The sequence below is a fragment of the Capra hircus genome, chromosome 1, assembly GCF_001704415.2.
Source record: "Capra hircus breed San Clemente chromosome 1, ASM170441v1, whole genome shotgun sequence".
Classification (NCBI taxonomy): Eukaryota; Metazoa; Chordata; class Mammalia; order Artiodactyla; family Bovidae; genus Capra; species Capra hircus.
Window position 1 is genome coordinate 117138562 of NC_030808.1, and position 16617 is coordinate 117155178.

General features: G+C 36.6%; 1 protein-coding gene across 2 annotated transcripts in view; it reads right to left on the reverse strand.

Annotated features, from left to right (window-relative positions):
* EIF2A (eukaryotic translation initiation factor 2A) overlaps positions 5857-16617 on the reverse strand; it is a 38441-nt gene continuing 27680 nt past the window's right edge. The window contains exons 11-14 of one of the 2 annotated variants that reach the window (XM_005675449.3): positions 14649-14762; positions 10163-10291; positions 9413-9478; positions 5857-6261 (exon numbers count right to left, since the gene is read on the reverse strand). In XM_005675449.3, the coding sequence (XP_005675506.2) occupies positions 6196-6261; positions 9413-9478; positions 10163-10291; positions 14649-14762 (375 nt within the window). In that variant the 3' untranslated portion in view covers positions 5857-6195. Of the gene's footprint in view, positions 6262-9412; positions 9479-10061; positions 10292-14648; positions 14763-16617 lie in introns of those variants that run through there. The other variant, XM_018049041.1, reaches the window with a different exon arrangement.

Sequence of the window (16617 nt, forward strand, 5' to 3'; positions counted from 1 at the left end):
AGATGGTTGGATGGCATCACCGACTCAATGGACATGAGTTGCAGTAAACTCTGGGAGTTGGTGATGAACAGGGAAGCCTCGCGTGCTGCAGTCCTTGGGGTCGCAAAGAGTCAGACGCGACTGAGCAACTGAACTGAACTGAACTGAACTGATAGAGACCGAATGTTTGTGTCCCTTCAAAATTCATACATTGAACCTAGTTCCCAGCACCATGGTGTTTGGAAGTGAGGGCTCAGCAGAGCCCTCATAAAGGGGTCTAGCACCTTATAAAAGCAGCCCCTAGAGCTCCCTCCCACCTGCCACTGTGTGAGGACACAGTAAGAAGACAGAACGAGGAAGCAGCCTCTCACCCACTTCCAGATCTGTCAGAAAGGAATTTTTGTTATTGATAAGCAACACAGCCTATGATATTTTGTTACAGTAGCCCTGATGGATTAAGACACCTGGCCACATCTTTTGGCAGGAATCTTCAAGTATCTTTTACTTCAATTCAATGAACTTCTAAATACACTGTATTTCCTTTGTAACCTGCACTTTACACTATAAACAACTGATCTATGTAGCTTAAAAAAAAAAGCATGAAAGTTATTCCTTCAAAATCTGATTTGATTCTATTACCTTTGGAGCCAAAGATGACCCAGAGAGTTAGGCACTTAGTGTTTGCTTATTCTTCCTCCTGCCTTTCAGAAATTTAAAACAAAAAAAACACTTAACTTTGGCAAAATTGGAACAGCAAGGCAGTCACAGTAGTTTGTCATTTTACTACTTATAAATTCATACTTTTCCCCTGCTCTGGACAGTAATGTATTAATATTTTCAGAAGTGGATGAACCCAAGAACTGCTTTGAAACCTCACTTCAATAAAAAAAATTTCAATATTCCTAGTTATCTTTTCTTGTATTTCACTAACTCAAAGAAATATACTGCAAAACTGATCACAGTTAAACTGAGTATCCAAAGACCTAATTTAATTTTTTGACACTCAACTTGGGGCTTCCCTGGTGGTCCAGTGGTTAAGAACTTGCCTTGCAATGAAGGGTACACTGGCTTGATTTCTGGTCTGGGAAGATCCCACATGCCAAAGGGCAACCAAGCCCATGTGCCGGCAGAAAGTGAAGTGGAACTAAAAAGCCTCTTGATGAAAGTGAAAGAGGAGAGTGAAAAAGTTGGTTTAAAGCTCAACATTCAGAAAACGAAGATCATGGCATCTGGTCCCATCACTTCATGGGAAATAGATGGGGAAACAGTGCAAACAGTGTCAGGCTTTGTTTTTGGGGGCTCCAAAATCACTGCAGATAGTGACTGCAGCCATGAAATTAAAAGATGCTTACTCCTTGGAAGAAAAGTTACGACCAACCTAGATAGCATATTAAAAAGCAGAGACATTACTTTGCCAACAAAGGTCCGTCTAGTCAAGGCTATGGTTTTTCCTGTGGTCACGTATGGATGTGAGGGTTGGACTGTGAAGAAAGCTGAGTGCCGAAGAATTGATGCTTTTGAACTTTGGTGTTGGAGAAGACTCTTGAGAGTCCCTAGGACTGCAAGGAGATCCAACCAGTCCATTCTAAAGGAGATCAACTCTGGGATTTCTTTGGAAGGAATGATGCTAAAGCTGAGGCTCCAGTACTTTGGCCACCTCATGCGAACAGCTGACTCATTGGAAAAGACTCTGATGCTGGGAGGAATTGGGGGCAAGAGGAGAAGGAGACAACAGAGGATGAGATGGCTGGATGGCATCACTGACTCAATGGATGTGAGTCTGAATGAACTCCAGGAGTTGGTGATGGACAGGGAAGCCTGGCATGCTGTGATTCATGGGGTCCCAAAGAGTCGGACACGACTGAGTGACTGAATTGACCTGAACGTATTACTATATAGGACATGCTTATAAATCAGTAAGATGAAAGCTAAATACTCAAATAGGGAAATGGGCCAATGAAAAGGAAAAGCAATTCACTAAAAAAATATAAACCACCCTCAAATGTGGAAAAATGCATAACCCATTACTAATAAAAAGAAGTAACAAAACCAAAAAGCATCATTTCCCCTCTCTTGATTTAGTAAAAATTCAAAAGCCTTATAGATCAGATAAGAACATGGGAAACTTTCATTGGTAGAAGTTAAACTTTTACAGAAGGCAATTTGGCAGTATCCATGAATATTGAAATGTGCACAGTCTAGCAGTCATGCTTATACAATCTACAACTACAATAGATCAAGTGCATAAGGATATATTACCTCAGGATACAGAAGCAATATTATCATAGTGACCTAGAGCACAAGGACTGTCATCAGACTGCCTGGGTTTAAATCCCACATCCTAGCTTGGTGATACTGGCAAATTTCTTAATTCTACAGCCTTAGGGTCATATACATTACAGAAAGATCATGTAGGTACCCATTAATAATAAAAACAATTATACGTGAATCAGTATGTGAAGTAGGAGTCAAACTCATTTTTTAAATATTAGATAACAGACCAGGATAAAGATGGATCCCAACTTAACAGGCATTTATAAGAGAATACAGTAGATTTTCCATATTTACTTGCTAAAATTTGCTAGGGGAAAAAAAATGAGAAGCATTTTTGCAAACATTTACCTTACTCTCATGCTGCCTCAATTATTAGGTGACATATTCCAAAGAGCAAATGAATTGTATGTTAATACCTATAACATTGAGTCCTTACCTTAGATATTACTGGTGTATAGAAGGCATAAAATTGAACTGGAAGAGAATTTCCTAGTTTGAAGCCTAGTCTCAGTTGGTTATGATTTTAAAATTGTACAAAATTATATTTTCCTTTATGTATAAAAAATTACACATTTCAGATAAAGCTAAAGTTCCTTTTCACCACCCTCCACTGTTAGTCAATGTAATCAATTTAGTGCATACCGGAAGCAAACCTTTTTCTCTAAGTTTACATACTTAAAAATGTAACCATCAAAAAATGCATTGTTTTGAAACATTGTTATTATTTGGCAACATACATGTCTTGACATTGTAGCTCTATTTCTTTTCTAAGAGAATTCTTCTTTTTGGCTATGAAAGTTGAGTTTTTGCTTTTTCTCCTCCCTCTCTGGGAAACTTGTGTAACTAATCAGAGCCTTTGTGCTACTGAAGGACCTCCCCTCAAGCTTATAATGTTCTTCACAGATGCTTATGGCAAATGCCATATACGTTTCTTTTTTTTTTTTTCCCAGCCATGCTGTGCAGCATGTGGGATGTTAGTTACCCTACAAGGGAATGAACCCATGTTCCCTGCAATGGAAGTGCAGTTTTAACTACTGGATTGCCAGGAAAGTCCTCCAAATGTATTTCTGAGAGGATTAATGAAAAGAGAGTTATGAGAATCCAGGAATTACATTTTTTCCTTTATAATGAATACACAACATATTTAAATTTTCAAGCATACTTTCATCACTTTATACACTTTTCTATAACCTTACTCATACTGCCAGAAGATAACTTCTAAAGCAGCCATAAGGTAACTGTAACAAATACTAACTCATTTCTTTTGAGAGAGTAGATTCATTCATTGTTTTATAAAATATAATGTAATATGCTTTGTCCTAATTCCCATATTTTCAACAATTTAAAAGCTGGAAAATTTTAGATCATTTCATTAACTGGATAGTTATTTTTTCTGCTCAGATGGAGATTGGCACATGAGCATGGAATAGGCCACCAGTATGAATATGAGAAAATCTTTTGTCGTCAGTGACTACAAGAGTAATATGCAGTTACACATTTTTAGTTGTATGTATCTGAACTCATTTGCTTTCTGCATGTCCATTTATAATGAACAAGGGTCAAATGCAAGTATTTGTTGTTCAGTCGCTCAGTCATGTCTGACTCTGCGACTCCATGAATGCAAGTATTATCATTACTAAAGATAGTTAGAAGTTTTGCATAATAATGAATATCAATAAACCTACTAGTCACATTTTTTGTGCCCTAAAGAAATATATATATGTATATATTTAAAATAAAAATAAAATATGTAGTCCAAGAACATCTCAGTGATTTTTACATTGATGTGTTCAGAAATAAACATGACGCTGGACTGTGCAACGTCACTTTCACTTTCACTTTCATGCCTTGGAGAAGGAAATGGCAACCCACTGCAGTGTTCTTGCCTGGGGAATCCCTGGGACGGGGGAGCCTGGTGGGCTGCCGTCTATGGGGTCACACAGTTGGACACGACTGAAGCGACTTAGCAGCAGCAGCAGCAGTGGTAAAAGAACCTGCCTGCCAATGCAGGAGACACGGGTTTGATCCCTGGGTTGGGAAGATTCCCTGGAAGAGGGCAAGGCAACTACTCCAATATACTGCCTGGAGAATCGCATGGGTAGAGGAGCTTAACAAGCTACTGTCCATAGGGTCGCAAAGAGTCGGTCACGACTGAAGCAACTTAGCACACAGAAATAAAACATTTCTTTGGAAAAAAATAGATTGATTACAGAAATAAAGACAATTTAAAAACTGAGTCCATGTAATCTAATTTTAATAGGAACAGTCACCTTGGAGCAATTAAAAAGCATCTGACTAAAACAAAAGGTTCAATGATAATACTTCTAAGATAAACATTTCATTAAAAAAATTTTGGGGCGTGCCACATGGCATGCAGGATCGAATGCGTGCCCCTTACAGTTGAAGTACAGAGTCCTAACCACTGAATCACCAGGAAATTCCCATACATTGACTGATAAGATTTATTGATTACTGATTTACTCACTGTCATGGCACACAGTGTGTGGGATCTTAGTCCTCCAACTAGGGATTGAACTCAGGCCCTGGGCAGTGAGAACACCGAGTCCTAATCACTGAACACCAGGGAATTCCCTTAAGAAGAACATTTTAAAAATGATTAATATATTTGCTGTAAACTGGTAATTAAAAACTTCTAAATTAAGAAAGCTTAGGCTGCTTGGTCAAAAAACATTACACTGGCTTAAGGTGAATTACTTAACATTTTATTAGAAAAATACATTGTTTTTACAATATACTGCTTTAAAAAAGTTTATATTTCTATTATCAAAAATGAATTAATGTTGAAAGAAATTATATGTACACGAGTGCGTATGTGTCCACATTCACTCGGCACACAAAACATTTAAAATACCACTCAAGGGACTGTGACAGCGGTCCAGTGGTTAAGACTCTGTGCTTCCACTGAAGGGAAAAAATAAAAACAAAACACTCCAACTTTAATTCATTAGATCTGTATCAAATCTTATTTGTAGCTTTGGGACATCAGGAAGTTCAGTTACCTGTGTATCTCTCTCAAAGTATTCCTAAATTCTTTTCTTTTACTTAGCTTAAATATTAGCTCTGGATAATTAAAATCTGTATCAATGTAAATGTAATAACTTCAAATGTAAATCAGATTTTAAAAAAGTAGCTGTAACAGACTCCAAAACCAAATATAAATCAGTTTTGATAGCTGAATGTCTTGGGTTACCAGTACATCTTTTATTCATCATATAAGTGAACAACCACAACAATCAAGACAACTACAGCAAAATAATCATAGTTCACATTTAGAAAATATTACCTTGTCATTAAATGGCCAGGTTTATTATCTGAAATATCAAAATGTCTTATTATTTTCTTTTTTTAAAGTTTATACTTTAAAACCAGTCAGAAAAACTTTACTTCAAATACTACCAATAACATAAACAATTTAATATATTTAGTACAACCTGATTTTAAGGCTTTTCTTTAATGTTCGACCATATAATCTTTTAGGATCAAGATAGTTATGTTATATATTCAAAGGAAAAATTTCCCAAACTTGTCTTTGTAAATAAATAAAGAACTTGTTAACTGAAGAACTTAAAACAGAGTCGACAATGATTAAAATTAAAATCTTTTTATTCATTGATATGGTAAATACTGTCTCCTACTAAAAAACAATGACATTAGTCTTTCAATCTGTCAAGCTTAGCTAAACAGAAAATCATATGTCTTCTTTCTGTATCGTATGTTGACATGATACAGGATGCAGGATGTAAAAATTAATTTAACAGACATATTAAGTAATTGTATAGATATGTAGAATCTTAGATAAATGGTCAAAATTATAAGTGAACGTTAAATGTGGGCACATGGATATTTCTATGTACACTGATGGGTTTAACAGATAATACGTTTGCAGTGATTTCTGGTAACCAGCTTGCTTTCTGTGAATCTTTAAATTCCCAGTTCCAAATCTTCCAGCTCTTGAAGAAGGGCTTTCTCTTTCTGAATTTTCTCCAACTAGAAAAGTTTAAAACAATAGTTATTAAACAGGAAATGAAATAATTATTAGATCAATAGCCACATAGCAAAAGAGAAAAAATTTAGAGAAAGAATATACCTGAGACTTTACCAGATTTTTTGGTAACCACAGATTTAAAAAACACAGATTAGAAACAAGGTCTAATTTGTTGTTTGATATGAATCAAGTACTTGGAGGCAATCTCAAAAATGACAGAATGATCTCTGTTCATTTCCAAGGCAAACCATTCAGTATCACAGTAACCCAAGTCTATGCTCCAACCATTAATGCCAAAGAAGCTGGAACGGTTTCTATGATGACCTATAAGACGTTCTAGAACTAACACCAAAAAATACATCGCTTTCATCATGGGGGACTGGAATGCAAAAGTAGGAAGTCAAGAAACACCTGGAGTAACAGGCAACTTTGGCCTTGGAGTACAAAATGAAGCAGGGCAAAGGTTAATAGAGTTAGCCTTTGCTATGACCATAGCAAAGGTCATAGCAAACACCGTCTTCCAACAACACAAGAGAAGACTCTACACATGGATATCACCAGATGGTCAATACCGAAATCAGACTGATTCTGTTCTTTGCAGCTGAAGATGGAAAAGCTATCTACAGTCAGCAAAAACAAGAGTGGGAGCTGACAGCAGCTCAGATCATGAACTCCTTATTACCAAATTCAGACTTAAATTGAAGAAAAGTAGGGAAAACCACTAGACCATTTGGATATGACCTAAATCAAATCCTTTACGATTATACAGTGGAAGCGACAGATTCAAGGGATTAGATCTGATAGAGTGCCTGAAGAACTATGGACAGAGATTTGTGACATTGTATAGGAGGTGGTGATCAAGGCCATCCCCAAGGAAAAGAAATGTAAACAGGCAAAATGGTTGTCTAAGGAGGCCTTGTTTACAAATAGCTGAAAAAGAAGAGAAGCTAAAGGCAAAGGAGAAAAGGAAAGATACATCCATCTTAATGCAGAATTCCAAAGAATAGCAAGGAGACATAAGAAAGTTCTCCTCAGTGCTCAATGAAAAGAAATAGAGGAAAACAACAGAATGGGAAAGACTAGAGATCTCTTCAAGAAAATTAGAGATACCAAGGAAACTTTTCATGCAAAGATGGGCACAATAAAGGACAGAAACGGTATGGACCTAAAAGCAGAAGATATTAAGAAGAGGTGGCAAGAATACACAGCAGAACTATACAAAAAAGATCTTCATGACCCAGATAATCATGATGGTGTGATCACTCACCTAGAGGCAGACATCCTGGAATGTGAAGTCAAGTGGGCCTTAGGAGGCATCACATGAAAAAGGCTTGTGGAGGTGATGGAATTCCAGTTGAGCTATTTCAAATTCTAAAAAATGATGATGTGAATGTACTACACTTGATATGCCAGCAAATTTGGAAAACTCAGCAGTGGCCACAGGACTGGAAAAGGTCAGTTTTCACTCCAATCACAAAGAAGGGCAACACCAAAGAATGCTCAAACTACCGCACAATTGCACTCATCTCACATGCTAGTAAAATAATGCTCAAAATTCTCCAAGCCAGGCTTCGGCAGTACGTGAACCGTGAACTTCCAGATGTTCAGGCTGGATTTAGAAAAGGCAGAGGAACCAGAGATCAAACTTCCAGCATCCACTGGATCATAGAAAAAGCAGGAGAATTCTAGAAAAAAATCTACTGCTGCTTCATTGACTATGCTAAAGCTTTTGACTGTATGGATCACAACAAACTGTGGAAAATTCTGAAGGAGATGGGAATACCAGACCACCTGACCTGCCTCCTGAGAAAGCTGTATGTAGGTCAAGAAGCAACAGTTAGAACCCAACATGGAACAACAGACTGGTTCCAAATTTGGAAAGGAATACATTAAGGCTGTATATTGTAACCCTGCTTATTTAACTTCTATGCAGAGTACATCATGCAAAATGCCAGAATGGATGAAGCACAAGCTGGAATCAGGCGTGCCAGGAGAAATATCAGTAACCTCAGATATGCAGATGACACCACCCTTATGGCAGAAAGTGAAGAGAAGCTAAAGAGCCTCTTGATGAAAGTGAAAGAAGAGCGTGAAAAAGCTGGCTTAAAACTCAACATTCAAAAGACGAAGATCATGGCATCCAGTCCCATCACTTCATGGCAAATAGAGAGGGAAATAATGGAAACAGTGAGAGACTTTATTTTGGGGGGCTCTAAAATCACTGCAGATGGTAAGTGCAGCCATGAAATTAAAAGATGCTTGCCCCATGGAAGAAAAGCTATGACCAACTTAGCATATTAAGAAGCAGAGACATTGCCAACAAAGGTCCTTGTCAAAGCTATGGTTTTTCCAGTAGTCATGTATGGATGTGAGAGTTGAACTGTCAAGAAAGCTGAGTGCCACAGAATTGATGCTTTCTAACTGTGGTATTGAAGAAGACTCTTGAGAGTCCCTTGGACTGCAAGGAGATCAAACCAGCCAATCCTAAATGAAATCAGTCCTAAATATTGACTGGAAGGACATGCTGAACTTGAAGCTCCAATACTTTGGCCATCTGATGTGAAGAACTGACTCATTTGAAAGACCCTGATGCTGGGAAAGACTGAAGGCAGGAGAAGAGGACAAGAGAAGATGAGATGGTTGGATAGCATCAGTGACTCAATGGACATGAGTTTGAGCAAGCTCTAGGAGTTGGTGATGGACAGGGAAGCCTGGTGTGCTGCAGTCCATGGGGTCATAAAGAGTTGGACACGACTGAGCGACTGAACTGATGAATCAAGGAGACAAAAAACAGAGCTGTCTTACTGCATTCTCTAATAAATTCTCTAATAAATCTTCCATTCTACATTTGTGCTTCGAAGTGTGGAGGACAGGAGGAAGGAAAAGGGGAAATAGGACAGTGCGACCTGAGATACAGAAAAGAAGAGAATCTTCTATTTGTCTAACATAAGAAGCCAGCAGCTACAGCATCAGTATGTGTCACAGGAAACAGGGAATCCCTCATTCACCATGATCCACATTTCCCCCATCCTTGTGTATTTCCAAATAAGTTTTAAAATCTATATACTCTTTAATCGGATTAAATAGTTGCTTGTAATAAAAAGGGGAAGGGTGGTAGTAACTATGAGCCCGAATGAAAAATGCAGAAAAGACCTGATTTTTCTCTAGCTGTTTTCCAGCTGCTGCTTGTTCTTTCAGCTGTTCAATTGCTTTCAGTTTCTGTAAACACCAAACAGGAGGCAAAAGGAAGAAAGAAAAAGCAATTTCAGAATGCGCAATCTACTTTCAAAATTAAACATAAAATTGTATACATTAAGAACATGAAATTTGGTATTTTTCAAAATTTTAATATTACTATGCATGTACATCTATGTATATATATATACATTATGTAAATATATGTCTAATTTCACCATTTATTTCAGTACCTCATGATACCTGGACCATGTCTTTAGCTTTAAGAGAAACTTCGTAACGTAGCCTGGGAAGTGCTCTAGAAACCTGATTTTACCTCCTAGGCCACCATCACACAGTGATTGCATTTGACAAGTCAATAAACTTCCTTTTGTTCCTCTTTCTTCATCTTTAAAAATGAGATGAATATCTGTCCTACCTGTCTCACAAGGGTATAATGATGTAGTGAGTATAAACATGTTCAAATGTACATTATTTCTTATTACTCTAAAAATCAACAATAAAGGACTAATATCCCTTAGACATCTGTGAATAAAACTAAAATCAGTACCATTCCTAAGTTACAGTATTTCATGGTGAGAAAGCAACAACAAGGATTGCTACAAACCTCTCAGATGCCTGTCTTTAGGCATCTAAACACTATTTCCTTTATATAATTCTCATGTGTTCTTTCAATAAACACATGTGCTTTTCACTGAAGCCTCCCACCTTCTTTAGGTTCTTGATTTTTTTGTCTGTCTCAGGGTCCCCAGAAGTTGACTGAGAAATAGTATTTCGTGGTGTGCTTTGTGGGGTAGGAACAGGTGCCATATCTGGACTCTTGTCAATTCTTGCTTCCTGCAGGAAATATTTTCAAGAATTAAGTTTTCAAAAATGAAATCATTGAAGTATTTCAACAAACATAGCCTTTTATAAAACAAAATATGATTTTATCTTTTATACACTCTATATAAAGAAAGCAACTGAATTGCTGGCCTCAAGTATGTTATATCATCCCATAATAGTTGTAATGAAGCTTAAAAAAATATTTCAGTACAATGAGATATCCAAAAGGCAAGATCTGTAATTTAAAGTAACATAATAATAAAATAAAAAACAATAGCATATTGGGGAATTCCCTGGTGGCCTAGTGGTTTTAGGACCCTGTGCTTCTACTACAGGGCACACAGGTTCAACCCCTGGTCCAGTAACTCAACGTGATGCAGCGAAAAAAAAACAAGGATTTTAGTAATATTAGCAAAATGTAATAAAAATAGTTAGTAATGTAAAATATAATTAGTAATATAATAACAAAGGGAAAGAGATGAAATGACCTAGAAATGAAATAAACAAGGAGATTATTGTTTCAGCCAATAAACATTCTAGATTTTTGGTTATTTTGGGATGTGCCATTATATGGATGATTTGGAAATGTGAGAGGGCTTATCTAACTAAGGTGTGTAAAGTTTCACTCTTGGGATATCCTCCAAAACTATGAGTATGTAAACTCAAGTACATATAACAGATGATGCTACAGGGTAAGTCCCATAGAGATTTATTTACAATCAGATCAATTCAGCTCGGCAACACTGTGCCATGGAAAACTTTTTAAGTAGGGCTTCTACTTCTTCCTTACAGAGTTCCCAATGGAATACACAGACTCTGCAAGACTCTAGAACCTCTTAGAGTTCTGGGTAGAATACTCCAAACTCCCAAAGCATCCCAGGGGAACATGGGACAGGGTGTCACTTCTGGATCTCCAAACCTAAAAACGTCTGCCGGAGAATTTTTAGACAGTGCAGAATTGGAGCATTTTTTTTTTCTTTTTTAGAGTCATGTTGGTTCTAATTCGTACACTACAATCCACAAATGTTAATTCCTAACCTTTTATATGAAAACATTACTGAGCATTTAAGAGTATTCAGAAAGAAATTATTTAGTTTTGACTCTTAAGGAGCTTGTAAATTCTAATAATATGGTGTAGTTTGGTATTTTTCATAATAAAAAATTAAAGGAGAAGAGTAGATAAAAGGAAAATAGACATACTTTGCCTACCAAAATTCACTTTTGAAATCTGATTAAAAAAAAAAAGGAACTTAAAAAAATTATTTATTTTTATTTATTTTGGGGCCGTACTGGGTCAAATAGTACTGGGTCAAATCATACTGGGTCTGATCTTCACTGCAGCACGCAGAATCCTTTAGCTGTGGCATGTGGGATCTAGTCCCCTGACCAGCAATTGAACTCGGGTCCTTTGCACTGGAAATGCAGAGTCTTAGCCACTGGATCACCAGGGAAGTCCTCCATTTTTTTCAGTTTAGTTGTTTGTGGGAATATCCTGGCAGTCCACTTTCACAGCTGAGGGCCTGGGTTCCATCTTTGGTGGGAGACCTAAGAGCCTATAAGCTGGGTGGCATGTCCAAAAAAATAAAATGTAGTTGTTTGTAATCAGCTGAGAATACTAATTTTCTAGGAAGATTAATATCATATAAAAAACTATTAAAGTTAAGTGAAATATGACACAATTTCTCCATATTTTAAAAAACAAAGAGTAAGTCAAGGTGTCTATGTTACTGTATTTAAATTCTGGTCATTCTCTGGAAAGGCTATGCATATGATAAAATTAAACTTTGTTTCAATTATTTTTGATAAAGATGATAAGTTCATAGAATCACCATAAATTTATAAAAGTACTTGGTTAGATTATATACATCTGACTCCTTCTCTTTGGTTCCTTAATTCACAGTCAGGCATAAGAAAGAAGGTCTGGTTAAGGTGAGGTCCTATCATAGACTGTTTACCTTCATTCTACCGCACAATCATAACTTTTACTAACTTCAACCAGTTGTCTCAAAAAAAATAATAATTCTTTGCATACTGATAGAATTATCTTGAAAGTAGAAAACATTTTGCTCTGACGGAGAAAACATGCAAAGAGCAACTCCATAATGATGGGTTAGTAGTATCATCTTTAGTAAATAACATGTGTCGGTGATTATATGGCTGTATGAAGTGGGTGTGGGAGAGTGTTTCTGTAATTATTACGTTTTACAGTAAAAGCACTCATTGTTTTTTCAAAAGAGCCACAGGGATATCATTAAGAAAGTCACTATTTTAATACTAGTTTTTCTAAATTAGAAAACTGAGTCTACAACCCTCTTCCCAACATTTTATGTATTCAAAGTATCAGAAAAACACACAAAATAAACAACTAATATTTTATTACAAAGGGAATTTACTTAGCTCAGTACCAGCAATGGTCATATTAAAAATATCTTTTGATAAAGAGGAAGAAATATCACTTATAAGAATAGGATTCTGTGTTGAAAAGATTTCTGAAGACCCTTAAATCTCAATTAGAAGGAATCTTATACAGTCATTGTAAAAAACAGGATGGCAGTTCCTCAAGAAATCAAACAGAGCTACCATATGATCCAGCAATCTCTCTTCTGGGTATACACCCAAAGGAAACAAAATCATTACTCCCAGGTTTGTCGCAATATTATTTATAATAGCCAGGGTATGGAAACAAGCTAAGTGTCTGTCAACAAAAGAATGAATATAGAAAATGTAATATATAAACATTAAACATATAGAGTAGAATAGTATCCAGCCATAAAAAAATAAATAAATAAAAAGGAAATCCTACCATTTGTAACAACATCTATGAACCTGTAGGTCATTACGCTAAGTGCAAAAAGCCAGAAAGAGAAAGACAAACAGATAAATACTGCATGACATCACTTATAAGTGGAATCTAAAAAAGAGAGAAGTCAAAATCACATAAATGGAGAGTAGAAATGGTGGCTGTCAGAAGCTAGAGGAAATGGGGGATGGGAGAAATGGGAAGGGGCTGGTAAAAGGGTACAAACTTTCAGTTATAGGATGAATAAGGTTTGAGGATATCATGTATAATATGGTGACTGTAGTTGATAATATTGTATTATACTGAACACAGTGATTGAAATTTGGTAAGAAAGCAGAATTTAAATGTTCCATCCCTCAGAAGTAAATATGTAAGGTGATATATGTGTTAATTAACTTGATTGCAGGAATCCTATTACAATGTATACCTATATCATATCATCATGTTGGACATTTTAAGATTTTTATTTGTCAATTACACCTATAATCATTAGCTGGAAAACCAACAACAACAAAAAAGGAATCTTAGCTACTAGTCTGTAACATTCGGGACCAGCAGAGGTCCCTACCCACTCTGATGAGAGGCTAAGTCCTGCTTTCACACAAGTCTAATACGTGGACTAGATTATTTTACTTGGAATCACCAAAGCCTGGGTTATTTACATGTATTTCTGGAGATAAAACTATATCAACTACAAAAGAACACACCAATATTTCAAGCCCAGATTTTAGCAGAATATGGTTACACAATGAAATTCTACTGGAGAAGGAAATGGCAACCACTCCAGTATTTTTGCCTGGAGAATCCCAAGGACAGAAGAGCCTAGGAGGATACAGTCCCTGAAGTCACAAAGAGTTGGACACGACTGAGTGACTGAAGATGAAAGAAATTCTGTACCTTAAAATAGTAACTGCCTACCAAAACGCCCAAGTAACCTAGAACTGTCAAAATCAAAGCATTAATAGGCAAGACCAAACTGTCTGAACCTCAAAAATGTGATTACCACAACTTTACTAACCACATATTTCTAGCCCAGCTGGTCTCACTACTACCATAAGCCACAAGCCATCACTATTTACCTGTCAATTATTGTTTTTCAACTATGAAGTATATAAAAAAATTATTTTAGAACAATTCTACTGTTTGGCTACTTCTGGTATTTAGATTTCTAGTTGAACAATTTCCTGTAGCAATCTACTGAGTGACAAAATGGCTTTATAATCATGTAATTTCTGGTGTGTCCTAAATACACGGTTTAAGAAAGCAAACTATACCACTTCACCCAGGCTCCTCCAGTCTGTTGAAAGTAACACACTACATAATCCCACTAGGGTTTCAGGTCTTAAGGTCAGTCCCAGTTCCCTCAGTCCCACATTACACATACGGGACTACTGAGAAATTCATAGGTAAACACAAAAGAGACATTTTGGCTACTTATGTCTAACTCCAATTACATTTTATAATCTACCAATCAAGTTTTTAGGACTACAATTCTTTAAACTTTAAGGCATAGAGCTAATTTAACTGGTTTGGTCTGTTTGGGTTTGAAAAGATAAGTGTCCCAAGTACCTGCTTTGCAGCTTTCTTAGCCTCATGCTTCCTTTGATTTTTAAGGGCTGTTTTTGATAATGGCTTATCATTTCCTGGTTGTGGTTTCATATTCTGAGGTGGTTCTTCTTCATGCTATGGAAAATACAAATAAATGATTTTGAAATGGAGTCCATGTTTTTAAAAACATATATAACAAATTATACAATTTTGCTAGTACACGACAAATTCATTTTATCAAATTTATCTTAAGTTCACTGACAAAGAATATTTCAAAACTCTTGTGGCAGGTTTACTTCGATGGTCAGGATGGATTTAATAAGGATCTTCCTATTAGTTTATATACGATATCTTTCTGTTATATAAGAGCCAGCAAAATTCACTTTATTTTTGTTTAAACAATGGCATTTTTCTTAGTACTACCACTGACACATGATTTTTATAAAATTAGATACTAACAATCGCTTCTTCTGTGGTCCTTTTGGATCTGACTACTGACAAAAGAAATCCAGTTGCCTCAATTATTTTCTTTGCACAAATAGTCAATTCATAGATCTTTACTTGCAAAATCAGAGATTAGAAGATAAATGGAAAAAAAACCGACAGTAAGAAAACAAATCGAATAGGAAGGGGTAAATAAATTACATAATTATAAATCCAGCTAACATAATGAAGAAGTCTTTAAAAAACTAAGCAACTTGTCAGACTACACAATGAAAACAAGCAATCATTTTCATCATCAGGTATTTCTATAATTATTAACTACATTCAATAAGAGGGTGAATTACACATAGGATCAAGAAGGATTTAATGTAAAACATGATGACTATACTTGATAACACTGTATTGCATAACTGTACAGCTCAAATTCCTTGCGAGCAGAATTCAAATGTTCTCAAATAAATAAGGTGATGGATGTGTTAATCCTCAGGTGAGAGGAAACCTTTTCAATGTATAGCAAATCACCATGATGTACCCTCTAAATATCTTACAATTTTATAAGTAAATTATGTTCCAATGAAGCTGGGAAACAGTAACACCAGAGTAATTTCAGGCAACATGTAGTATAAATAATAGTACTCAACTTCTTATCAGATTCATCTACTTATTGATTTCTCTCAACTTTGCTATAATCTGAATGCTAACTGTCTCTTAAACTATCCATATTCAGCACATCAAAAGGACCAGATCTCCATGAAGTGTTTTGAGTACTAGGTCTCAGAGCTGTATTATACTTCAGTCCAGTTCAGTCGCTCAGTTGCGTCCGACTCTTTGTGACCCCATGAATCGCACTACGCCAGGCCTCCCTGTCCATCACCATCTCCTAGAGTTCACTCAAACTCACGTCCATCAAGTCAGTGATGCCATCCAGCCATCTCATCCTCGGTCATCCCCTTCGTCTCCTGCCCTCAATCCTTCCCAGCATCAGTCTTTTCCAATGAGTCAACTCTTCGCATCAGGTGGCCAAAGTACTGGAGTTTCAGCTCTAGCATCAGTCCTTCAAAAGAACACCCAGGGCTGATCTTCAGAATGGACTGGTTGGATCTCCTTGCAGTCCTAGGGACTCTCAAGAGTCTTCTCCAACACCACAGCTCAAAAGCATCAATTCTTCGGTGCTCAGCTTTCTTCACAGTCCAACTCTCACATCCATACATGACCACAGGAAAATCCGCAGCCTTGACTAAACGTACCTTTGTTGGCAAAGTAATGTCTCTGCTTTTGAATATGCTACCTAGGTTGGTCATAACTTTCCTTCCAAGGAGTAAGCGTCTTTTAATTTCATGGCTGCAGTCACCATCTGCAGTGATTTTGGAGCCCCCCCCAAATAAAGTCTGACACTGTTTCCACTGTTTCCCCATCTATTTGCCATGAAGTGATGGGACCAGATGCCATGATCTTTGTTTTCTGAATGTTGAGCTTTAAGCCAGCTTTTTCACTCTCCTCTTTCACTTTCATCAAGAGGCTTTCTAGTTCCTCTTCACTTTCTGCC